Source organism: Pseudorca crassidens, chromosome 2, assembly GCF_039906515.1.
Source record: "Pseudorca crassidens isolate mPseCra1 chromosome 2, mPseCra1.hap1, whole genome shotgun sequence".
NCBI lineage: Eukaryota > Metazoa > Chordata > Mammalia > Artiodactyla > Delphinidae > Pseudorca > Pseudorca crassidens.
The window spans coordinates 15,491,906-15,517,155 of record NC_090297.1 but is presented as its reverse complement, the minus strand read 5'-3'; the positions used below and the strand labels follow the sequence as shown (position 1 = coordinate 15,517,155).

General features: G+C 51.4%; 1 protein-coding gene and 1 long non-coding RNA gene across 3 annotated transcripts in view; one reads left to right on the top strand and one right to left on the bottom strand.

Annotated features, from left to right (window-relative positions):
* Positions 1-240: 240 nt before the first annotated feature.
* Positions 241-7,333, top strand: LOC137216561 (uncharacterized). 2 transcript variants are annotated; one of them, XR_010939829.1, is made up of 4 exons: positions 241-1,110; positions 1,236-1,438; positions 1,926-2,148; positions 2,668-7,333. It is a non-coding gene; the product is annotated as an uncharacterized lncRNA (long non-coding RNA). The 2 variants fall into 2 exon arrangements; XR_010939828.1 differs by having other exon boundaries at positions 243-1,110; positions 1,926-2,076; positions 2,668-6,130.
* VWA5B1 (von Willebrand factor A domain containing 5B1) overlaps positions 6,476-25,250 on the bottom strand; it is a 42,780-nt gene continuing 24,005 nt past the window's right edge. Inside the window, exons 13-21 of the mRNA XM_067722656.1 lie at positions 24,528-24,718; positions 20,698-20,899; positions 19,951-20,265; positions 18,264-18,401; positions 14,766-14,897; positions 12,555-12,629; positions 11,854-11,923; positions 11,294-11,411; positions 6,476-9,771 (exon numbers count right to left, since the gene is read on the bottom strand). Coding sequence (XP_067578757.1) covers positions 9,277-9,771; positions 11,294-11,411; positions 11,854-11,923; positions 12,555-12,629; positions 14,766-14,897; positions 18,264-18,401; positions 19,951-20,265; positions 20,698-20,899; positions 24,528-24,718 — 1,736 coding nt within the window. The 3' untranslated portion in view covers positions 6,476-9,276. The remainder of the gene's footprint in view (positions 9,772-11,293; positions 11,412-11,853; positions 11,924-12,554; positions 12,630-14,765; positions 14,898-18,263; positions 18,402-19,950; positions 20,266-20,697; positions 20,900-24,527; positions 24,719-25,250) is intronic.

Here is a 25,250-nt window from a genome sequence, read left to right as displayed (position 1 = left end):
TTGTTCCTGGTAAACACCTATCATACATGGAGAAAACATGGCAGACATGAACGGCTTGCTTGGGGAGCACTCAGAATCCAGTCTCGGCTCCTATGTCACTTTCTCAGGAAGTCTTCTCTAACTGCTCTCGGATACATAGCATCTTCCCTACTCTTTTTTTTTTTTTTTTTTTGCGGTACGCGGGCCTCTCACTGTTGTGGCCTCTCCCATTGCGGAGCACAGGCTCCAGACGCACAGGCTCAGCGGCCATGGCTCACGGGCCCAGCCGCTCCGCGGCATGTGGGATCTTCCCGGACCGGGGCACGAACCCGTGTCCCCTGCATTGGCAGGCGGACTCTCAACCACTGCGCCACCAGGGCAGCCCCTCCCTACTCTTTTATCCCCTTCCCCTATAACTGCTTCATTTTTCAGCTTTACCTTTTACCCCAATATATATTTATTTGCATTTGTGTTTCTTGTTTCTCTTTCCACTAGGGCATCAGCCCCATGAGTGCAGTATTATGGATTTAATTGAATCTCCCCCTGCCAAAAACGTCTTTGTATGTTGAATTCCTAACCCCTAGTACCTCATGATGTGACCGTATTTGGAGACAGGCTCTTTACAGAGGTAATCAAGTTAAAATGAGGTCATTGTGGTGGGCCCTGATCCAATATGATTGGTGTCCTTATTAAAAGGGGAAATTTGGAGACAGGCACATACACAGGGAGCATGCCATGTGAGGATGGGGATTATGCTGCTCTGAGCCCAGGAACCACCAGAAGCTGGGAGAGAGGACTGAACAGATCCTTCGCTTAGCCCTCAGAAGGAGTCAATGCTGCTGACATCTTGACACCGGACTTCTAGCCTCCAGAACTGTGAGACAATACATTTCTGTTCTTTAAGCTCCTGGTCTGTGGTACTCTGTTATGGCAGCCCGAGCAAACTGATACAGGCCGAGACTTTGTTCTGTTCATCGCTGTATCCCCAGTCTAGAATAGGGCCAGCGTTTAGCAGGCAACACAATTCATGTTTCTTGAAGGAACGAACCTTGGTTGTGATGTGCAGCGAGGAGGACCAGATCCTGGGTGACCCTGCAAGTTGAAGAGCAGAGCTGCAGGAGCAGAGCAGAGGTGTGGTGCAGACAAGGGGGGCTGGTGGCTTCAGTCCCTTACAAGTCTCATCTACCCACTTTCTGTTCTTCTTTCCCAAAGTGGTGATCTTTTGCCTGATCAAATCCCATCTTTCTCTTACCCAGTGTGCAAAGCTCATGGGACTTGGGGGCAACTCAGATACCCCCTTGGGGGAGTGGGGAAGAGAGCTGTCCTCATCTGATCACCGTCTGTGTACAGAGTCCTAAAACACGTGTACAGGAGCCACACAAGACTTGCCGCCGAGAGTGTACAGTCTGTTGGAGGAGACAGAGCCCTATTTGAGAAAACCCCTGGTCTGCTGGAGGAGGTAAGATATGTGCCCTTGGAGAGCCTCCAGTCTGGTGTGGGTACACAGCCCCTGCCCTGCGGGGAGAGACTGCCAGTCGTGATTGGGAGCTTCCAGTCTGATGGGGGAGATACACACGTACATACACTAATAAAATATCCCATAAGAAGCTGCTCCTGGAAGCCCTGGAAAGACTTCCTGAAAGAAGTGGGTTTGCACGGAGTTGGGGGAAGGAAGGGAGGGGGTTCTATATGGTGGGGGGAGGAGGCGTGGGCAGAGCAGGGAGGGACTAGGTAGTTATCTCTCCTTTCCAGTCCCAGGTGAGCTAGCCTGGTATCTGGACACACGGGTGAATACGTGACTGGCACAGCCTTTCAGTGGGCTTCCTAGCCATCACGAATCACCCATTTTTAGGAGAGAAAAAAGACTGTTGACAGGGGACGGGAATAGCTTCTAAAACCTCCCTTCATCCCTGCTGCTCCTGTTTTCCCAAATGTTGTCTCCCCAGGCCCTGGATCTGGAAGGCAGTGCATGCCCACAGCGCCCCCTGCTGGACGGCATCAGAACCGGCTGAGTGCCAAGGCATTTGTGCAGGCAGCCCCCGGGTTTCCTGCCAGGGAAAAGAGATTCGGAAATCAGGAATGAAGGAGAGACAGGCCGTGAGTCCGTGTCTGGGAGGGTCCATATCTGCAACCTGGAGGATTTGGAGCTTAAGAGTAGTGTAGGGGAAGGTTAGTTCTGCTTGTGGTGACTGAGGGAGCCATGAGAGTTAACTTGCCCCCCAGATCTTATCAAGGGCTCAGGAGCTGGGGGTGGCCACCACCCTGGGTAACCAGGACCCCTCCTCCACCCCAGCGCATGGGAGGACCCCCTCCTAGCAGATTACCGATGTCTCATTATATCCTAGAGGATGTGTGTCCCTTTCTTCCTCCAACCTGGCATCTGGGGTGGCTGGAATCGGGGTGGGTGGTCCGGATGCTTCCAAGAGGGGTTGATGGTTGAGAGACTCGAGGTGATACTCAGAAGGCAACGAGGGCCACTGTGCTGGATGGCAGAAGAAGAGAGCTTGGCAGAGCTAGGCTGCGACTCGACTTAATATTTTCTCCCTTTTTCAGACCAGGATAAAGATGAATTGAGTCTAAGGGAGCTCAGGGGGCCAGCAGTGCCTTGGAGTGGACAGGCAGCCATAGGACAGAGGACCCAGGAGGACCAGAGACCCGCTGGGCTCACTTCCTTCTCTCCTTCTACAGAGCTCCGGGGGAGAACCTGAGTCCCTGCTTTCCTGTGCACGTTTTTCATGGTGTGAGAGACTAGGAGACCCTTACTGCCATCCCAGCAGGATGCGCACGCGCACACCCGCCCCACCCCCAGCTTTTGCAGGATGCACAATGCGAGAAGAGGACAAAGCAGCAAGTTGGAAGTTTCTTAGAAAGGTGGAGGTAGTGCCCAGCTCATGGAAGTCAGTGAGGTGCTAAAGGGACCTTGGGTCCCCCAGTAGCTTGGAGCTGTGGTGGGGATCAGAGAAAGGGCTTGTCTGTCTTAGTGAAGGCCATTACCTGGCTGAAAATCACCAATGGAGGCTGCCCGCGAACAGTATTTCTGTTGACCCTTTAATCTCAGCTTGTTGGCTCCTGGAATTTTTTCTATTAGAGGCTGTTAGCATGTTGTGGTGATGCTTTTGGCCTGTTGGGAATTTCTGTTTTAGTCCCTGTTTTCCCTGACTGCTGCAAAGGGATGAATGATTTTGAGGAAACAAGGCAGGCTGCTAGAGGATTTCCAGATGAACCTTGTGTTTGGTTTTGGGGTCAGTCTGTGTAGATTCCAAGACGAAATGGTGGCTGGTGACGATTTTCAAAGAAATATATTTCGTGGGACCACTAATGGCTTCTGAGAAAAATCTGAAACGGGGCAAACAGCTCTGCAGAGATATTGCAGCAGGTGCTCTCAGTGTCTGGCTGTATCCCCTCAGCTCCATTCAGCTCAGCACACAGGGGCTGAACACCTGCTGGCACCTGTCCTTTGCCAGTGGCTTTCTCTAGCTGCGGAAGTCAGCGTGGCTGGTGCACCTGTGGCCAGCCTCAAGTAATGCCCTTGGGAGGGAGGGACCCTCAACCAGTGGCTGAATGGAGCTGATGCACATACACTCCATTCCTTCCCTGTGAGCTTCGAGATGCATCTACTCTTGTTCCTAGAGTTCCCCAGGGGGATGAGGGTCCACACCCATTGTAGTAACCAGGTTCGTAACATCCCCTTTCTGCGTGTCCTTCCTGCAGCTATTCAATTCCTCACTCGCCTAGGGTGTTTCCTAGAATCACGCAAATACATTATTTGCACTGAATCCTTATCTCAGGCTCTGCTTCTGGGGGAACTACTGTGACCAGCTTGTCCCAATTTTCTTGGGATTGTCCCAGTTTTAAAACTCAAAGTCCCATGTCCTGGGACTCCCTCCCCCACCAAGTTCCAGGCAAACTGGGGGACAGTTGGTCATCTGAGAGAGACAGACGTAAGGCAGATGTAATCATACTAAGTGAGGCAAGAGGATCACTGAACCACTATTTTGAGAGCCAAGCACTGGCTTCGAGAGCAAAAGAGCAGACACAAGTATAATTTCATCATATCATCAGGTTCAACAGTTTTTATGAGCTAAAAGCCTTTAAGAGAACAGTAGCCACCATTTACAAAGAAGCCATTCCTTTGAGAACAGGCACACGCATACAGCCCCAGGGTATGCTTTGCTAATTATTGGTGAACATTAGACGCTGGTGTCCAGGATTCCACAATGTCTACATAACTGGCTACCAGGCAGAAAGGCGATGTGTATTCCAAGAACAAGAAGTGTCACAGGCACCATGGGGACGTTACAGGTGAGCAGGCAAGGGGATGGGGTAGCCCGTTGTAGGCACTTGAGGCTCTGAGGGGGACGAGCACCGGCCATGCCACTTGAGCCAAAGCCGTCTGGGCAAATAGTGAAACTATGCCGCGGGTGTGCCCACATTCGGCCACAGTGAGATGAGGCGCTTTGCCTTGGAAAGCGGCTGTAAGCTCAAGGTCGCTGGCTCTGAGCCAAGGAGATTTGCAGCATGAACAGGAGAAATCCCACTTTGTCAGGCTACCTGGGAGGCAGTGCTGTCGAAAGGCTGGGGGCCGGGTGAACACGTGGGTCAGGGAGCTCCACAGTGGGGACTGGGGGCCTGGCCAGGAGAGGCCGCCAAGCTCCTGACCTTGGGACGGATCTCTGCGGATCAGATTATCCAGCTGCAAAAGGCCGCCCGCGCCCCTGCCCTGTTTATTTTTACACTGGCGCTGCAGAGCGCGCTACAGCTGAGGAGTGTGCCCATTTTCGTTGCTTTCTCTAGTCCTTGCTAGATTGGTGGGGGATAAAGATCTTCCAAATGCCATGGCAGTGAACACACAACCTATTTCCTGGGGGTAGCAGAGCCCTTCTCTTTCCCTTCCCAGGGCACTAAGGATGCAGAATGCATTTGTGTCTGGGCACCACCTATATTCCAATATGAAAGTAATGAGAGGCAGCCTTTGGACGCTGCTACGGCAGGTGCTGCAGTGTCACACAGGTTCCAGCCAGGCAGGTGAAGGAGGTGACAAGTCCCTTGGGGTAGGCTGCACACAGATCTCGGGAGACTTCTCCAAATAGGAAACTGGAGAGGTCTTTTCTGACAGCTGTTCCACGTGAACAGCTGGAAGGGAAGAAGAGGAACCCTTGCTTTCTCAAATGTCTGAGGAGCAGGTGAAAACCCACCAGCAGCTAGTCTTGGGACCAGCTACTCCATTCATCAGCCCTAGCAGTGGAGGATAGTGGATGGCATTGGTTTGGTCCACAGGCAAGGGACAGGTTGAGAAAACAACAGTGCCGGCTGGAAACTTATGCTGCTTATTTCCACGTCCAGTGTAAGTCTGCCTACGTGTGGGGTCCAGTTTTCCTGGGATCTGGAGTTGGTCTTCTCAGCTGAGGGGTCTGAGAGCGAGGGCTTTGCCTCTGGGTGTAGCCGCAGGTTGGACCCTTGAGGCAGGGACTCCCCCCGCCCCCGCCCTGCTTCCCTGGACACGGAGGCCCACAGCTACCTCCGCCCTGGCTGAAGTGGTCAGTTTTATTCACACACCAATGAGTGTCAGAAAGCTTAGGGCGGTCTTCAGTGCCAATGGTGCCTGAGGCCACACCCACAGAGGGCAGGACCACAGGGTGGGGGTGTGGCCAGTGAAGACACACCCACCTGGGTGGCCAGGAAGTGAGGAAACAGTTCATGGAGCAGACATCCTTCAAATGCTTCTCACCAAGCTCCAAAAAGCACAGGAACACCACCTAATATGTTCACTATGCCACCCCAGTGTGCCTGGCATACAGTAGGCTCTCAATAAAGGATTTTTGAATATCAGTGCCTGAAGAACCCAAAGGGAGATCTAGACCAGCATTTTCCCTACTGAATAACTGGAGGAGAGAGACCTGAATCACCCGTTGGAGACTGACAATGCATATTTACATATTCATGGGACTGAGTTGTCCTGACTTCAAGAAATCTGTTTTCCTAGTGTTTTCCCAACATATTTGCCCGCCAGACAGTTTCTCATGAATTGCTAATTCATATATCAACCAAGAAATAGTGCTGAAAATGCTGATCTAGTGTCACCTCATCCTTCTACAAAATATGAAATGGGGCCCAGAGAAAGCAAGCAACTTGCCAGAAGTCACACAGCAAAGTAGTGGCGGAGTTTAGACCAACATGTAAATTCCCCAGCTTTTAGCTCCACGTTCTTTCCACTAAAGGCTGGGCTCTTTTGGACAACGCCATTAAGCATTTGTACCCTCCTGATTCTTCAGCCAGGCAGGGCATCAAGGTCCTTCTGCATGACCTAGAAAGCAAGGGCCAGGTTAACAAAGACACCAGATTAATCCAAATCCATCCCGATGTCTGGGGCATCGGTTCACCTACTCAGGAACCCTTGGAACCACTTTAGCTTCAATATATGTGCTAATTACCTAAGGTTCTTCTCTCTTCCTTAAAGCAAGTCCCTTTGGTCCTCTGCTTGGCAATCCTGGGGCAGATTCCTGAGACCCATGTCCTCTCAATACCACTGGAGTTTTTAAACAATGTCTCTTACCCAGATGTCCCCCAAAGCCCTTGGGTTATCTGAAATCAAGGAGCATTTGTTCCTCTGCACCTTTGGGTGCGGAGCAGGGGAATCAGGGAGTGCACAAGTCAGCAACTTGCTTGTGTATCAGAGTCATCCAGGGCTCCAGCAACTGCTACTGGGGCAGGGTCTGAGACAGGTCCCTGGAGAAGGGGGTGGTGTGCCCATCGCTCTGCTGGGCTTCTCAGTTCCTCCTTCCAGGGGTCTTGCAGCACTGGTTTTACACTGGGAAGGTACTGGGCAGGTACTGGACCACCTGAGCTCCGGTCAGTGTCCACACTGAGCTTGGAGACCCAGAAGCAGGTTAAGCAGGAGGCTGGCCAGCTCAGTCCCACCTGGTTACCTTAAGGGGGAAAGAGGCCCAGAAAGCACATGGGACTTGTTCAAGGTCACACAGACAGTCAAGCAAGTCCATGGTCACTAAGAGGGAAACACCTCAGAGGCAGAGAATCTGGGAATATCAAAGCAGGGGGAACCCCCCAGCCAACCCGGCTCCAGGGCACCCAGAGAGGGATAGCCACTGGCCCAAACCAGTGCCAGCCATTTCAGCTCTCAGCCTGACAATATTTCCATTCCTGGGGGGCCAAGAAGGGGATGCCATGCCCCTTCTTCCTTCCCCTGAAGCTGGGGCTGCTGGCTGCATAGCTGCACAAGTGTTATTTTGTGGGGGAGGACGCATGCAGGGAGATGACAAGGTCTGGAGCCAGAGCCTCGAGCCCTCATCCCTCTGTGGGGGCGGCCGCCCGGCTGGCTTCCTCCCCGGGCGGGGGTGTGGGGGGTTTGAAGCAGAACAGTCAGTCAAGCAGCAGATGGGACTGGATCTGAAATCTCCAGCCCCTTCCCCTCCGCGCGGGATGGGTCACTGGCCTTTTGAGGAGAGCCTCAGACGGGCCGGGAGGCGAGATCCCCTCGTGGGAGACTTTGCAGCACAGCAGAAGGGCTGGGCAGGGCTGTGCACTGGGGGTGGGTGGCGTGCGGGGCAGGGCACCGCATCCTGGTGGGGCTGCCTTTTCTCCATACGTGATGGGTGTTCTGCTGAAACACCCCTCTCTCTCACCCGCTGCTGAAGACTGGGCATTTCTTTTTTCTTTCTTTCTTTCTTTTTTTTTTGCAGTACGCGGGCCTCTCACTGTTGTGGCCTCTCCCACCGCGGAGCGCAGGCTCAGGACGCGCAGGCTCAGCGGCCATGGCTCACGGGTCCAGCCGCTCCGCGGCATGTGGGATCCTCCCGGACCGGGGCACGAACCCGTGTCCCCTGCATCGGCAAGTGGACTCTCAACCACTGCGCCACCAGGGAAGCCCAAGACTGGGCATTTCTTGAGTCTTCATGAGTCTTCATGAAGGTGTTTGATCCATGGGGTCCTCCACATATCCCTGAAGGGGGACCTCTGGGAGGAGGGTGCTTCTCGCCAGGGCCCTGAGCCAGAAGGGAATCCTTTCCTTGGTTAGGAAAGGTTAAGGCCCTGGAGAGGGGGCTGGGCAAGGGCATGGATTCAGTGTGGAGTCGCAAGCTGATGGACTTCCTTGGTGAGGTCCAGACCCACTTCCAAGGGAGTCTGCAGGACAGAGGTGATGGGGCCCCTGCCACGAGGGAATCTGAGGCTGGGACACACCTGTCCCCACATGGTACACATGGTGGGCCTGAGAGAGGGACGTCCCCAGGGGGTCTCTGCTTTGAAGCTTCAAGAGTCTTTCATTTCATCGAATAAATCACGGCTCCCAGTGGAAGCTGCACTGCAGATGCACTGCAGCCAAGCAAGGTTCTCTGTTGCGGACAAAGCGCCTCCGTCTCACAGTGCGCTGTGGCCACTATCCCAAAACGCAGCCGACACAGGGCGGCTCTCTAGCCCCTCAACACAAGGGGATGGGGCTTGCATTACGCAATCCCTGAACGTGTGTAAAATGACTTCAGGTGTCGTCTGGTTTCTCCACTGGCTTCTGTGACCATGGCTCAGAATTCTTCGGGGACTGGTTTTGCACAGGCTGCGGCTTAATGCTAACACCTTGGCTTGCAGGGTGCCTCCCCTTGTCCTGCCCTCCTCTTTTTAGATAGGAAGTCACAAATAGTCTGCAAACCAACACTAAAATACATGAAGGGCTTCCAAGCCAAAATAAAAGTTCCCCGGGTGACTCTTTTAAAGTGCTGGGAAGGACGGTTCTCCGGGCAGTTTGTAAGTGGGATTTAGGGTCTGTCACCATGGAGACAAATGCTTATCCCACAACGCAGCTGGCAGAGGGGGGTCTCCCTCTGCCTGGATGCAGGCTTGCGGGTCTGGTTACTTTCAGGCTTTGGGGCCGCTCACCCACCCTTTATTTGAGGGGGTCATTGCCCATGTGACCCTCCTCCAGAGAGATCTCAGGCTTAAACTGTATTCTCTCTCCCCCTACCCCCCAGTGGCAGTAAATTCCACGGCTCTCCGGATGTCCGGGCAGAAAGGAACCTTTGAATGTTCTGGGGTTCTAGTCCAGCTCCCTCACCTCACCCACTTATTTTACAGGTGGCGAAAGCGAGGCCCAGAAGGGAGGGAGGGAGGAGCTGGCCTAAAGTTGCACAATTAGGTGGTAGCAAAGTTGGCACTGAACTCAGGCCTCCTGATTGCCAATCCAGGGCTCTTTCTAGCAACCAGTATATTGGCTACAGTTTCAAGAGTCCCCCTACCAGGCCCACGTGGTCTCCTCCCTCCCCGCCACTGCCCCAGCCCCCTTCTCCCCCTCTACACATAATTCGGGTTATAGCAGAGCATATTGAATCCTAGGCTCTCATCCCAGTGCCGCAGGAGCACGAACAGCTGGCGGGCGGCAGCCTTGAGCGCGCCCCGCGTGCGGCCCTCGGGCACCTCCTGCTGCTCCAGCCACGAGCTGGCCTTGGCGGCCACCAGCTCCCACTCAACGAAGTAGGAGGCGGAGCTGTGCTCCAGCCACGCCAGCGCCACCACTGTGGCCCACAGCTGCCCTGTGTGCTCTACCGCAGCCCTGGGCTCCCAGCCCGGCTTGCCCTCGGCCAGAGGATCCGGGGAGAAGCTGTCACAGGAGGGGTGCCGAGGTGAGGGGCTGGTGCACGTCTGGGGACTCGGGGGCTGGCGGGCGGTGAGGGACACTCGGTGGCAGGTGAAGGGTGAGGTCCACTTGAGCTTCTCCATGGGGATGTGGGTGGCCTCGCAGAAGGCTTGGTTGAGAAGGAAGGCTCCGGAGGCTAGCTGCAGAGACACCTGTGTGTGTGGGAGCCCCTCAGTGGGCCTCAAACTTTTTAGCCCATGGAGCCCCAGGCCATGCCCAAGTCTGTGTGAACACAGCCCGCTGGTTCACACCTCCCCCCGCCAGCTCGCCCCACCTACCCGGGGGATTTGAGGGATACCCAGCCCAGCCGAGCACCGCCATGCTTTATCCCACTGGTACTTCACGCTGATGACTTTCCAAGCCCAGCTCAACATCCTGACTCCAGACCTGCTTCTTGTCCTGGGCAGGTGGACCCAGCTCGGCCACTGGGACCATCCACCGCCATCCAACAGACTCTGGGCAGCTAACCACCCTCTTCCTCCCTCCATGTCAATCGGTTACCAAGTCCCAACGGGTCCCACTTTCTGAACAGCTCTGCAGCCCACCATCTGCCACTTCATGTTGTCCCTGCCTCTACTTCCCTCCCCTGTCCCCCCACCTTCACTCCATCTTTCCTGCATCCTGAGGGGTCTTTGTAAGGCAGAGGCCTTGTCACCTTTTGGAGGCCACCAGCTCAGTAGTTTCAATGTTCTCCTAGAATAAATCCAAGCTATGATTTCCAAAGCGCTGGTTCGTCCCTGACTCCTTCCCCTCCACCCATTCTCCAGCCCCCAAGCTCGCTCTCTCATGTGTAAACTGCCGGCTTAACCATGTAACTCCAGCATGTAAACTATGGGCTTAAGCATTACATCCTTCCAGAAGCCATGCGTCATTCCTCCCTGACCTCAAGCCTGGAGTAGGTTTCTCCCTCCCTCCCCATCTCCCCCACCAAACCCAACTGCTCCCTCACAGCACCTAACCATCAGAATTGCCCGGTTTCCGTGGCAGTGCCGTGAGCGCAGGGACCATGTTCACCTAGTTCAAGGTTGTCTCCCTGGGGCTAGCGCTGTGCCTGGCTCAACAAATCCTTGCTGGGTGAATACATGCCTCCTGCTCTATTGCCCGGGATATTTGGAAACTCCAAGTGACACTAGGCACTTGGGTGTGCAGGGGCTGCAGCGGGGCAGTGAAGCTCTAACCGTTTCCCTCCTTTCAGCACCTCTCGCTCCCCAAACTTACTGAGCCCCAGACGTGGCAGGACCAGGCTCCCTTTCTCCTCGATTCAGAGACACCCACCCCCGACCTGGGTTCCTCTCCCTGCCCCGCATGCTGGGGCATCTGCAGAGCCACTTGCTAAACACGTTGCATGTCCCTGGGGTGTTCATTTTACTTGCATGTGAATCATTTCAAGGCTTATTTTTATGTATTGAAAAACAGACACACAGAGGTGGTGGAGTAGAGTGCAAGATTCCCGTGAATTTTTAAAGCGAAGGTGGCAGATTGCAAAGAATTTTCACGGTGCTGGCGCTGGCTTTTAGCCACACTCCTAAACCCCAGATGGAAGACTCAGGCAAACTCCCTCTGCCCGGCTGCTACGTGGGTGGGAAGGTCTAGGTCTTCTTCCCTTGGTGGAAGGGGAGCAGGGCAGCCCCTCTGCTGAGTGTGGGCCTGGGGTCTGGGGTCTGGGGCACTCACCAGCGGGACGTAGTCCAAGCTCTGTCTCCCTGGGGGTGACTCTGGAGCCTTGGTCAGCGGCTTGCCCAGGAAGCCCTTGGCCGCTCGCGTCAGCAGCCTGGACTTGTTGAGATTCAGCCTGTGTGGGTGGAGCCGGGGAAGAGTGACCACCGCCGCCCCAGTGGTGTCCCTGGTCATCCCACCCCCCCGAGAGCCCACTCGACAGCTTCTGAAAGTCAGGGCTGCGAGGGGCAAGGTAGTGTTCTTTTTAGGACCCTCTTTTGATAGCATGTTCTTGTTCAGCCCAGTGGTCAGAGAGTCTCATGCTAGCCCTCTCAGGGGGACTTGCATTTGCGAAGACACCGTGAACCCGTTGGAAGTGAACTTGGGGCGGAGGTGGTTTCAGCAGGGTGATACCTGAAGACAGTGCTATCTCTGGGCAGGGGTCCTTCTTGGCATCCTTAAGATTGTTCATTTCTGTGTAAATGTCAGCCTGGGCCTGCCTTTGGCCTTCCAAGCTAGGGACAGTCCTGGGAAAACAGGTGGCGGTAGAGTGAACCCCCAGTGGAACTCCCATGTACCTGGATCCAAAGAGAGCCTCTGAGGCCTTCAAGGAAGAAAGGGTGTTGGTGGCCAGACTGCGCAGGGGACCTGGAGAGCCACAGAATGACAGTTAGGGCTTGACAGATGACCCTGTCCAGCTGTTCACTACCCAGATGGGGAAACAGAGGCCCAGAGACGGCCAGGGACTTGCCTACACCCCTAGGGATCTGAGCTAATGATCGGGCTGCAGGGCTGTTTCTGATGCAGTTGGTATGGGGAGGGGAGAAATATGTGGGTCCGTGTGTAAAGAAGCAGGCCTCCAAGTTCCCTTGGCTGGTGGCCCCTGGCATCTTCTGGAAGGTTACCTGTGGGGACAGTGACAACTTCACATCAACCCCCTTCAGCCCCGAGTAGGGACATTGAGCTTCCTCAATGGGCACATTGCTTGAAGATTCTCAGCAGAGTGAGGTGGTATAATGGTCCCTCCGCTGGGAATTGGGATGCCTGATTCCTGGCCTAGCTCTGTCACCAACTTGCTGTGTGACCTTGGGCAAGTCACTTCACCTCTCTGGGTCTCAGTTTTCTTCCTTTAAAGTGTGGATACTCCTATTTATCGTACATGGAACTGTTTTGAGGAATAAAAGAACCAACAAGGACTTTGTTGGGTTAAGACACTCTCTTGGCCCAAAGATCTATCACTATTTTAATTAAAGGGAGAGCTGGCAGACTGCCCACTCACCTTCAGGAGTAGCGTACTTCTCGCGGCCCGGGGATGTGTTCTCACTGAAGGACGCAGTGGGGCTTTCCTCCACATCTACAATAGAGGAAGCCAGTGAGGCCTGAGCTCCCAGCCCTCCCCCTTACCTCCCATCCTCTCAAGGAGAGTGCTGGTCTGAATTCACAGTACCTGGGGATGGGCTGGGAGAGCAAGGTCAAGGTTCCCATCCCTGTCTGGATGGGCCTTCATCTCCCAAAGACACCACCTGTGCTCCACTGTAAGGGTCGGACATGCCTGGGTTCAAACCCCAACTCTCCCAATGATTAGCTGTGTAACCCCAGGGAAAGTTACTTGCTTTATAAGTTTCAATTGCAAATCGGGGATAATAGTATTGATCTGTGTTGTTGTAAATGAGATAATACACAGATAGTGCTTAGTGCCTGGTCCATGATAAGTGCTCAATAAAGCCGGGAGCTACAGACCCAGCAGGGAAGCAGGAGCAGGTCAGAGGCCTGAGCATGGTGTTTGGAGATGGGCGGAAAGGTGGGTTCATGCCAGCTCTCCAGGAGGCATCAGAACATGGCATTGACATGTCAGAGGGCTCTGAGCCTCAGTTTCCCCATCTGTAAAATGGGGATAATACTTGCACATCGTTTGTTCAAAATATATAATCAGGATGATTATTCTTATGACTATTATAATATTTCAATGGCTGGAGAGTGACGGGCATATATACTATACAGGAATGATCCAAATTATGGAAAAATGCACAGATTTGTTCTGCAAAGCCTCTGTCTCCCTTATGAGACCGTTAGTAGCTTTGTGAGGGCAAGAAGCTCTGATTATCACTGGGTGCTCGGGGGGCAGCACAAGAGTGAACCAGTGACTGAATGAATGAGGCAACCAGCAGGCAGAGAGCATGGTGGGTAATTAACCTCACGGACTCTGGAGCCAGACACGGCTTGTTCAAATCTCGGTTCTCTCGTGCATCTGCGGTGTGACCTTGTGTAAGTCAATTAATCTCTCTGAGCCTCGGTTTCCTCATCTCTTAATGCGGAAAATAAAAGAAACACTCTCAGATGGGTGTGAGGAGTCATGGATAATTAAAGCAGTGCCCAGCACATAGAAAACCCTCAGTGAGTGTTAGCCATTGTCATCCTTGGGGAGGGAAAGGGCTTGGGATAGACTAAGAGTTTAGACGTCCTACACACTGTGCGTGAATCAGAGGACAATTCAAAGGAAGGGATTTGTGATTTTGATGGAAGCCATGGGCCACCAGTAGCTGAGCTACAGAGAAAGGAAAGGGTAGACCAGAAGCTTCCTCTAGACTGGTAACCCAGCGTGGCTCAGGGGTAGAGCAGGTTCCCCTTGGTTTTGGAGGCTCTGAGGGACCAAGGAGCTGGCAGAACTCCTTAATTCTGAAGAGATCCTCCTCGGGATTTTCACCTCCTTACAAACTGTTCCTTTTTTAACCCATCAAAGTCTGTGAGCACTTTCTAATCCCTCACGTAAAACATCGTTATGATCTGGGGGTCGGGGCTAGTGGCCAGGTGGGACCTCTGATGTCCTTCCCATGCACAGAAGAAGGCAGGAGATGCTCATTGTACATGTGAGGGCACGTAGGAAGGGGTTAGGACTAGTGCAGCAGTTAGGCTGTCTTTAGTGGGACAAAAAGACACGCAGACATCCAAGACACAGAGGATTAAGGCAATCCTGTGAGTTAGTGCAAGGTCACCAAATGGTCAAATCATGGATCTTCAAGGACCCAAGCTGCAGGCATAATGAAATCAGGTGAAGGTGGAAAGGATGCTTCTGGGAATCCTGGAAGAAGCAGAAGGTGGGATGGAACCGCCTTTTTGCTTTTTCCTTTATTAGGTTTCCTGGCATTCAGTGCCTGGGAGGACTCAGAGGTTGGAGGCGGGAAACAGCCACTGGGGTTGGTGGACCTTGAAAAGGGAGAGGTGGGGAATGGTGTGGGCACGTGGGCAGGGAGGCCAGACTGCTCTCTGGCTCCCGGTGGCTCTCTCAGCAAAGCTGTGTAAACGACGCATGCCTGGGCCATGCTGAGCCCCGCTGCCCATCTCAGGCCTCAGAGGATCCAGGAAAGCTGGCCTTGCTCTCGCCCCATAAGGCCCAGAGTGAAGACTCAGAGAGAGTCCTTCGGGGCCTCGGACATGAGGGTGCGGTGGCTCAGGGGCCCAGGCTTCAGAGTACACCGGAGGCGGCTCTTACTTAGGTTCTGAAATTTGCCATCTCTGGCAGCCGAGTCTTCCCCAGGCATCGTCTGGGACTGCCGGAAACCAGCAGAAGTGCCCCTCGACTGTCGGGTCAGCACCCGAGAGCTGACCATCCGCAACACAGCACCTTCATGAGGACAAGGAGAAGGGGTCAGATGGGTACAACTGTGCCAGTCTTTTGCCTCTTCCCCAAGGAAGATGGGCTGGGAGAGCAAGGTCAATGTTCTGGCTTCACTCTGTCAATTATCTAAAGGCAGGGAGGCATTGCAGAAGGTAAGACCATGAGCTCCGAGACAGAATGACCTGGGTTTAAACCCCAGCCCCATCTCTGACTAGCTGGATGGGGTACTGACCACTCTGAGCCTCAGTTTCTTTACCTGGAAAATGGGGAGAATAATACTTACCTTGCCAGGTAAATTCTATTGCTGAGATAATGTTCAGAAAGCACCAATGTTTTCTAGTTAGTTAAAAGGCTCGTTATCTCAGAAACACCCCATTTCCCTTCTCTCTCAGTTTGCTGTCTCAGAAACTGAGGTCCCAGTTTCCTCTCCCACAGGGCAGGGCCCTGAGTCCCAGAGCATCACCATCAGGGTATGAAGATGAAGCTACAGCACCCAACAGTGTGTTTTGGGAAACTCCATTCTCAGAGAACACTAGTTTTGAAGTTGTTCCTTAAAAAATGAAGAGTTCCATTGGAAAATAAGTCTTGAAGCAGCTTCATACTGTAGTCCATTCTCTGAGCCTCTTGATGTATACTAACACCCTAAAGGCTCTGAGAAGTCCTGCAGTAAAGAAAGCTTTTAAGGTTTATTTAATCCAGTCATTCAGAAATGTTTTTTCCTAATCTGGTATTTCCTATTTTTGTGCTGAATGGCCGTTAACAAGACACGGAACCAGGGTTCTAGTTTCCTGGAACACACTTTGGGAAGTGCTGATCCAAATCTTAGGGGGCTGTGGACTTAGGTTAAGATATGTGTCTGGTCCTTAAAACTCCCAGACTGTGGCTACAGAAGCTAAAAAAAAATGGTCAGAGATGAGTGGGAGGGGGGTGACGTCATTCACGGTGACAGTGCCCAGTGGGTGAGAAGACCCAGTGGAGTGACAGCCTGGGCTGCTGGCCAGAACCTGAAATCAGAGGAACTGAGGCAGAGAGGGAGGGAGGGAGTGGGTCGTTGAATATTTTGGTACCAAATTTTTAAAAAGCAGGGTGGGGGGAGGGCAGAGGAATCAGAAAAGGCATATATTGTTTCCAAACACAATTCTTTCAGGAGGTCTGCTTTAAAAAGAAAAAAGAAAAAGCTGCTGTAAAGAACAGAAAATGTATTGATAATTCAGGAAAGAAAAAGTGCATATAGTCCATAAACATACGAAAAGTTTTCAACAAAGAAGCTAAAGAAATTCCCCGAAGGTACTTTTCTCCCCTCTCAGTTTAGTAGGTTTAGAAAGATAAACAATTTTCAGTGGTGGTGAGGATAGAAAACCTTCCTCATGATAACCTTTGGGGGCAGGGTCAGTTTGGTAACATACATCACAATAATTTAAAATGGGCCAACTCTTTGATATGCAATCTTAGTTCTGAATGTCAGCCCTGAGGAGATTACCAGACAGGTGCACAGGGATGTTCTTTGCAGCACAATTTACAATAATCAAAAGGGGAATAAACAGGGCTTCCCTGGTGGCGCAGTGGTTGAGAGTCCGCCTGCCGATGCAGGGGACACGGGTTCGTGCCCCGGTCCCGGAAGATCCCACATGCTGCGGAGCGGCTGGGCCCGTGAGCCATGGCTGCTGAGCCTGTGCGTCCTGAGCCTGTGCTCCGCAACGGGAGAGGCCACAACAGTGAGAGGCTCGCGTACCGAGAAAAAAAAAAAAAAAAAAAAGGGAATAAACAAAAGGTCTAATAATAGGGGGCTACATTCTGATAAACCTTAAGAGGCGGTGGAGGGACTTCCCTGGTGGTCCAGTGGTAAAGAATCCTCCTTCCAATGCAGGGGATGTGGGTTCGATCCCTGGTTGGGGAACTAAGATCCCACATGCCGCGGGGCACAACTACTGAGCCCACATGCCTCGGCTAGAGAGCCTGCCTGCCGCAAACTACAGAGCCCAGGCGCTCTGGAGCCTGTGCACCACAACTAGAGAGAAGCCTGCACGCCACAACAAAGAGCCCATGTGCTGCAACTGAGACCTGATGCAGCCAAAAATAATCAATCAATAAATTAATTAAACATTAAAAAAAAAAGAGGCAGTGGAGAGGAGTAGGAGGGAGCATAGACTCTGAAACCAGGCTACTGGGAGTCAAAGCCTGACTCTGCCCTTCACTGCTGTGTGACCGTGGGCAAGTTACTTACCCCCTCTGCCTCTGCTTCCCCACCTGTAAAATGGGGGAAACAGTATCTTCTTTGCAGAGCTGTTTTGAGGATTAAATGATTTAATGTATATAAAGGGCTATGGAACACTGTCTAATTGGCTGCTATGATGATGATCGCTCCCTGCAGTGGGGTACCTGCTGCTATTAAAATGAAAAGACGGAAAGATATTTCCCACACCCAGAGTTTGTAAGATATAGCACATATTGGTATGATCTAATTTATGCAAAATGATCTGTCTTTTGATTTCTCTACATGTAGACACCTGTAGAAAGAAGTCTGGCAGGATGATCACACCAAGGGATTAAGTAGTACTCATTTCTGGATGATTGGCAGTCCCAGTCACTTTTATTTTATGTCTTTCTATATTTAATTTAAAATTTTAATTTATTTTTTAATTGAAGTATAGTTGAGTTACAATAGTGTGTTAGTTTCAGGTATACAGCAAAGTGATTCAGATTTATATATATATATATACACACACACACCCACATATATATTCTTTTTCAGATTCTTTTCCCTTATAGGTTATTATAAGATATTGAGTAGAGTTCCCTGTGCTATACAGTAGGTCCTTCTTGGTTACCTGTTTTATATATGTGTGTATATGTTGATCCCAAACTCCTAATTTATCTCTCTCCCCCTTTCCCCTTTGGTAACCATAAGTTTGTTTTCTATGTCTGTGGGTCTATTTCTGTTTTGTAAATAAGTTCATTTGTATCTTTTTTTTTTTTAGATTCTACATGTAAGTGATATCCTATGATATTTGTCTTTCTCTGGCTTATTTCACTTCATATGATAATCTCGAGGTCCATCCACATCTTTCTATATTTTAGAATTTTCTACAGTGAGCACATACCAACTGGAAAAATACAATCAAGTCATATTCATTTAGTGGGAAAAGGGGAGTGGGATGGTTTCACAGCTCTGTGCAGAGCAGTCGGATGGGGATTCATGTGCCCCCTACTCCCTGGCGGCCAAACCATCTGCTGGGGCGCCTTTTAGCTTCAAGGCCCTTCCCTGAACCCCTCCCCACCAGTCTAGGCTGCTTTGTATCCCAGTCCCCCTCCTCTGGCCCACTTGGGAATTGCTTGGCCCTCAGAAGAGCCCTGGCCGCGCACCTGCCTTACCAGAGTTGGGGTATCCCACGACGGTGGGCAGGTAACGGCTCTTGCTTCTGTCCACAGGCACGAAGGCTGTGTACTTGCTGATGACGTTGCAGGCCTTGCTGGTGTGCACGGCGTTCACTTGGTAGCGGCGGCTGGACCCTGCAGAGGGAGAAGGGGGGTGTCACTGTGTGGAGTGGGAAAGTCCTCCCTGACATGGAAGCTCTGGAAGCTAAAAGGAGGGCTAGATCCATGGTCCCATCTTTGGAATTAAATAAGCCCTTAAAATTAAGGAGTTACCAACTTGCCATTAAGGTCATTTAAAAGAAACCCTCAAGATTATTAAAACCTCCACCATCACTTCATAAAATAAGGATATTTTAATGCAAAAGAAGTAAGACATCTAATAAAAAATGACAGTTACTTTCCTTAAATAACTTTAGTGTTATTAAAAAAAAACCCAAATCTCTGTGTTGTCAGTATCTTCTATTTTCATTTTGCAGCTCTCTGATGAGAATCTTGCTGCAGGATTTCACAGGTCCCCTGGCTGGGTGGGGACCATTGGGACAACCTTGCAGAGACAGGCCAGAGAGGGAGAGTGGTGAGCATAGGGTCACACAGCAAGTTAGGAATGGACCTGAGATCAGGACTCAGGATGGTCCCCAAAGCCCAGACTCTTCCTACTGAGCAGGTGAGCAGTCTCCTTGACGTGAAGGATGGACAAATGTCCTGTAAACTGTAAGGTAAAGTGCTCATTGGAAGAAAAAAAAAATTTATAAAAATACAAATAATATAAAATATAAACCATGTAGTATTGTTATATAAATAAAGCATAAACTATAACAAATAATAGAAATATTCTCTATTTATGTCTCTATTTATCTGTTCTCCAGGTGTGTTCCCTCAAGATCCCACAAATCACTGTCTTGAAAGTTTGCCCCAATTCCTGGACTAAATTAGTCTCCCCACCATCCCTGTTATACAATTTCTTGGATCCCTGTGTTTCTTCTTAATGGCATTAGGACAAATGCACTCAATTAATTGTGTTTATTTGATTAATGTCGGCTGGCTTCCCTGCTAATCTGTGTCAAGCACTCATAAGTAAGGACGGGGATGGTGGTGGTCACTGCACTGCTCAGCCCTGAGCCTGGCCCCCAGCTGATCCATACTCAATAAACGGCCTTGATTGGTTACTGGGTGGACCGATTAGATCTAGGGGTTCTGTGGGAAGATAGGGTGTGGTCCCAGAGGAGCAAGGCAGGTGGAATAGGGCGATCCCCACGGTTCTGTCTCGGGAGCCCTACAGGGGCGCTGCAGGGAGATGCCCTGGGAAGTGAGGAGGAGTGAGGGGCGTGTAGCAGAGGAAAAGGAGGGAGGAGAGGACTGGTTACCGGGTGGGTGTGGGAGGTGTGGAGGAGCATGGGGCTGGGAGGGGGCAGATCAAGCAGGGGGTGGAGCCCTGGGCCGCTGTGTGTGTGTGTGTGTGTGTGTGTGTGTGTGTGTGTGTGTGTGTGTGGAGGGGGACTGTGGGGGTCAAGGGAGGCACCTGGGGGCAGAGATGGGGTGGGGAGGCGGAGCATTGGGCGGTGGCAGGGCAGTGGGGAGAAGGAAGGGGGTGGAGCCAGGGGGGGAGGAGGGCAGTCCCTGGGGGAGAGGCAGGGGCGGGGCATGGGGCGGGGCTGCGAGGAGGGGGCGGGCCCGCGGCCCTCACCTTGCTCGATCTCTCGCTCGCGCTCCGCCAGCTGTTCGAAGTCGCGGATGATGGCGCGGGCCGCCAGGTGGTGGAAGGTCTCGCCCCACAGGTCGGGCTCGCGCGCGTCGCCCCTCTTGGGGCCGGGAGGCCCCAGCTCAAAGCTCACCTCCCACTGCAAAGGCTGGCTGTCGCGCAGGCCCTTGACCACGGCCTTGCCCAGCACGGGTCCTGGGCTGGCGGGCCTGCGGGGACTGGCCTGCTCCTCGGACTCGGCTAGGGTCTCCCAGTCCGAGGACGTCTCGGTCTCGAAGGCGGAGGGGTGATGGGACAGCTCTGGGGGCGGAGGGACAAGCGGGCTGTGATCTGAGCTGCAGGACAGGGGTTCCATTCCCAGGCGACATCATCCCTCCCCAGGATGCAGACACCGCTAAGCAAGGACAGTCCCCTCCCCCCTCCCGCCCCCAGGGAACACACAACTCTTTCCTTAGGAGAGCAGGGGTGGCACTGGCTTGTCCCCAAGAGTAGGGCAGACCCACCTCTCAGGAAGCCAGTACCTGAGGGGGCCAGATAGGGTGGCGGGTCACTCCACAGGTAGGACACCTGGGAGCCTCACAGGCAGCCCAAGGGCCAGGTTGATTGGGAGAGAGGGATTGGTGAGGTCGTCTGGGAGGGATGGGCCACAGCAGATGCCCCCCTCCCAGGCTGGGCTACAGCCTAGGATTCCTCCCTGTCCCCAGTCAGGTCTTGGACCCTGTGGGCACTTACCCAGGTCCCCAGGGCTGCAGCTGTCTGAGGCAGGCTTCAGACCAGACCCAAGATCCAGCTCGTTCATGGCGCTCCAAGCCTGGGTCTCCTGGCCAGAGGGCAGGAAGGGCCGGCAGCCTTGGGGCAGCAGAGAGGGCCTGCGGGCCACTGGACCCCAGAGTCTGGGGCCCTGGCTCAGGTCCGGGCCACTGTTCAGCAAGGGCTAAGAATGCAAGAGGAAGGGGAGGAGACTGAGCTCCTGGTGGCTGGCCCCCTTCCCTCCACTCCCAGCCACAGCTCTTTCCCTGGCTGCCCCAGCTCCTCCTGGGGGACTGCCCCTGTAGTACCCAAGGACACATGACCTGCTCTCCATTACCCATAAGAAACATCAACACAAATAATCCCAAACCATGGATAAAGTCCAAACCAGGAAAACCATGGAAAATCACATACCATGGATAATATTCTAAACCCACCTTTTTTGGGTTTGGCCATAAAGTTTAAAACTCTGTGTGTGTTTGTAGTTATAATTACCAGCCTTTTCCCTTATGTCTTCTCATTTGTCATGCTTAAAAAGTCTTTCCTACTAAAAAAAATTCTAGAATTTTTGTGATTCTATTTTTGTTTGTTTAAATCTTTGATTCACAAAAAAAATTTATTTTGATGTAAGGAAATAGAAAACAGCCTTTTCTTTGATTTTATGAAGAGTACAAACGTCATCACCATTTACTGAATACAGTTCATTCACTGAGTCCCTACGGCTTATCAGTTCTCTACCTCTATCCTGACAAAGCTGTCATGTATATTTGGTTTTATTTCTGGACTTTCTGTTCTGTTTTGTGGATTTAATCTGTTTAATGCTAGTCCAAAACACTTCAAAAGGCAAGGAGTAAACTGGGAAATATATTTGCAACACGCATGACAAAGATCGTTTTCAAGAAAATGCTCTTTAAATCACTGGGGTGGAGGAGAAGGGAGATAAACTCAATAGAGTAATGGGTTAAGGGCATCTGCAGGCAGTTCATAGGAAGAGGATTCTATAAGCCCATGAAAAAATGCTCAGTCTCATGAGCATTGCTCTAAATTGAAATAAGTTATGATTTTTTTAATCTTCTGGATTAGCAAATATTTAAATGTTTGATGACAACCATAGTTGTCCACAAGGAGACAGTTTCTCATGGACTGTTGGTGGGACTCTGCACCGAAGCACACTTGTAAAAGAATGATTTAGCTGTGTGCTATCTCTCAACAAGATGCACAATCTCCTTTGACCCAGCGATTCCACTTTTAGGAATTTAATTCTGTGGTAATACACAAGGATGCAAATATCCGTGTGCCCGTATTGCATATTTATTACGGTACTGTTTGTAAAAGTGAAAATCTGGAAACTGTCTAAATGTCCATCGCTAGGGGGTGGTAAATACGTTACGGTACATCCACACAGTGGAACACCGTACAACGGTGAAATGAAAGAGGCAGATTTTTTCCAAACCAATATGGCAAGATGTTCAAGATAGAGTTCATTTCAAAAAAGTAAATTGCAACTGTTCTATAGTTTGATTGTGGGGAGAGTTACATGACTACATGCATTTGTCAGAACTCATAGAGCTGTTCACTGAAAAGAATAATGTTACTGCCTATAAAAAGTGAATTAAAAAGACATTTAAAAAGTAAATTGGAGAGCAGTTTGTATATGTGATTGTTCAAAACATATATGTGTGTCGCATATGTGTGTTTTTTAGTGTGTGTAGTATTTCTGGAAGGGAACACCCAAAACCAAGTGAGTCAGGGCACAGGGGAGGGGGACTTTTATTTTTACTTTATATTCAACTGAACTGTTCGAGAGTTTTTTTTATTGAAAACTCTGAGTACGTATTACTTTTGTAATTAAAGAATATTAAATTAGTTAAAAATGAATTTTGCGCCTCTGGGAACACATATATCTGCCTGGAAGGAGGAGGGGATGGGGGGACAAAGGCACTTTTAGGTGTAACAGAGAGAAAAAATGCCTCTTAGTTTTTAGGCTAACAGTTAACCATGGGGTCTTTTTCATCTCTATCAAATATTTACTGGAATGAGGCCTGTGCGTCCCCATTAGATGGGGTCTCCTTGGGGCAGGGGCTAGATTCATCCTTCCTGTTTCCTCTGGGCCTGAGGTCCTGGGGATGGTACAAGGGTGTGGGAGATGAAAGGGACTGCTCCATCTTAGGACGGCCTCAGTGGGAACTGGTACCCAGCCAAGGCTGCTGGGTCCCAGGGCATCCCTAACTTCTTTACCACAGCAGAGACTGGGATTCCCCCTACCCCTGCCCCACCATCACCAGCACACTGAGAAACAGAAGCTGCTACAGTTTCCATAGCAACAAGTTAGTCTAAGATTCAGCCCCCTTCACCCAGCCATAGGCTGCAGGGAGTGTATATGTGTGTGTGTGTGTGTGTGTGTGTGTGTGTGTGTGTGTGCATGCATATACATTCACACAAGTGTATTGGAGATAGATTGTGGAAGAAGCCAAGCAGGGAATGGGGAGAGATGAACAAAGATGGGCCAGAAGTGAGGAGGAGAGCTGCCCAGCTGCCCAGAGCTCTCACCAAGTAGAGTTGCATTTAAAGGACACCTACTGTGCACCAGGTGCTGCACTAGACACTTCATATTTTATCAGCCAGTGCTGCAAGAGTCCTCCACCTGCAGTTGGCTCCCAGTAAACATCTGTTGATGACTGTTAGCTCAATCATCTGACAAGCTATTCTCGTCATGTCATAGATGAAGAAATTGGGGGCTCAGAGAGGCTAAGCAACATGCTTGAGGGGCAGAGTCTGCCTGACTCCAAGATCAGTATCTTCCAACTGCATCGAGTGGCTCCTGGCTAAGCACAGAGGAGAGCCTTCAGGGCAAGGTGGCAGCATCCCCGCTGTTGGGGAGCATAGGGGGCTTATGTGTATTTGGAGGTGGGGAGAGATGGGGGTTATGGGTGGGAATGGGAGAGTGAAAGGCTACTTTTACGGAACCACAGACTCACAATGACAAAGCTACCTAAAGCCCATTCTTAAGAAAATGGGATAAGGCGTACAGATAATAGCAAATACCAATTTGGTTTAGACAGTGATTCTCAATCTGGTGATGTTGCCCCCCTCCCCGGGGACGTTTGGCAGGGTCTGCAGACATTTTTGGCGGTCCTGACCGGGGATGGTATTGTACCTGGAATCCAGTGGGTAGAGGCCAGGGAGGCTGCCCAACATTCCACAGTGCACAGGACAGCCTCCACAGAAAAGAATTCCCGAGTCGATAGTGTGGGAGCTGAGAAACCCTGGTCTGGCCGGACACTGGATGACTGGTCCTGCTGTGCTTCTAACTCTGAGATGATCTCTGCCCTGGGTGAATGTACAGCCTTGGGATTTTCAGAAGGTGCAGAAGGTGACAGTGAGGGGAAAAGAAGGGCTTTTCACGAAGAAGGTCCTTCGCTGCAATCCCCTGACTGGCTGTGTGACCCTGGGTAAGTCACTTTACCTCTCTGACCCTCAATTTCCACATCTGTACGGAGTGGGGGTGGCCGGCCCCCACATTCCCTCCTTTCCAAGGGGTGCTGTAAAATCAAATGAGAGTGTAGATGGGGGTGCTCCTTGCCAACTGGGAAGTTCTATGAGCAGAGAATGGGTGATGTCATTGACCAATGGGTATCATTATTAGGAAGTTGTCATTGGAGGTCAGGCAAGTGAAGATCCAGAAAAAGGAGGAAGAAGTGACTCACTTCACTGTAAATTGTGGTCAAGCTCCATCCTTATGGCTGAAGCAGGAGACAGAGCTCTTCCCCATCTATGGCCACCCCCAACTCCAATATGCCCTGCTTGGGTACCTGCAAATCAATCTGCCACCGCGGAGCATCCAGGCTGGTCTGCTTGGTGAGGTCCTGCAGCTTGGCTTTCCTCAGTGGGTATCTCCTGGCAGCTGTTGTGGGGTCGCTGGCCGTAAGGGCCCTTGGAGAGGGCTTGTGGGTGGTGATCTGGTTGGTGCTGTATGCCCGCCGTCGCTGGGAGAAGTCTAGACCTGGGCAGGAGTGGTGACAGGGAAGCCATCAGGGTGGAGGACAGTGGGGAAAGAGAGAGGAGCTTGCATACCCATTTCTTGCTTGGAAACTTCTTGAGTTTTCCACCACTTACCTACTGAAATATGTGCAGATGCCTCACCTCACCTGGCATTCAAAGCCTTGCCTAATCTAGCTCTAATCTAGCCACCCAGCTACTCTCCTTTCTGCTCATTTTTCAAGGTATTATGTGCTCCAAATATACCAGTTGTGTATACGTTTTCTAGGTGTGACACCTCCACATCTTTGCTCAGGCAGTTTCTGCTGCCTGGAATCTCCTCTCCCTTCCCACTTTTAAGAACCAGTGCCCTCGTTATGTCTTTGTTAATATCCTCTACCAGATGTTCCTTTCCCTGGGATCCTTACAGTCTGTTAAACTTTCTTGTGGTCCATGTCATTCTGCTTTCTAAGAGAGTTAAGGCCAGTTGTATCTCTCTCACTAGATGGAGAACTTCTGAGGGACAAGTGCCACGTTTGAGTCATCTTTGCTTCCCA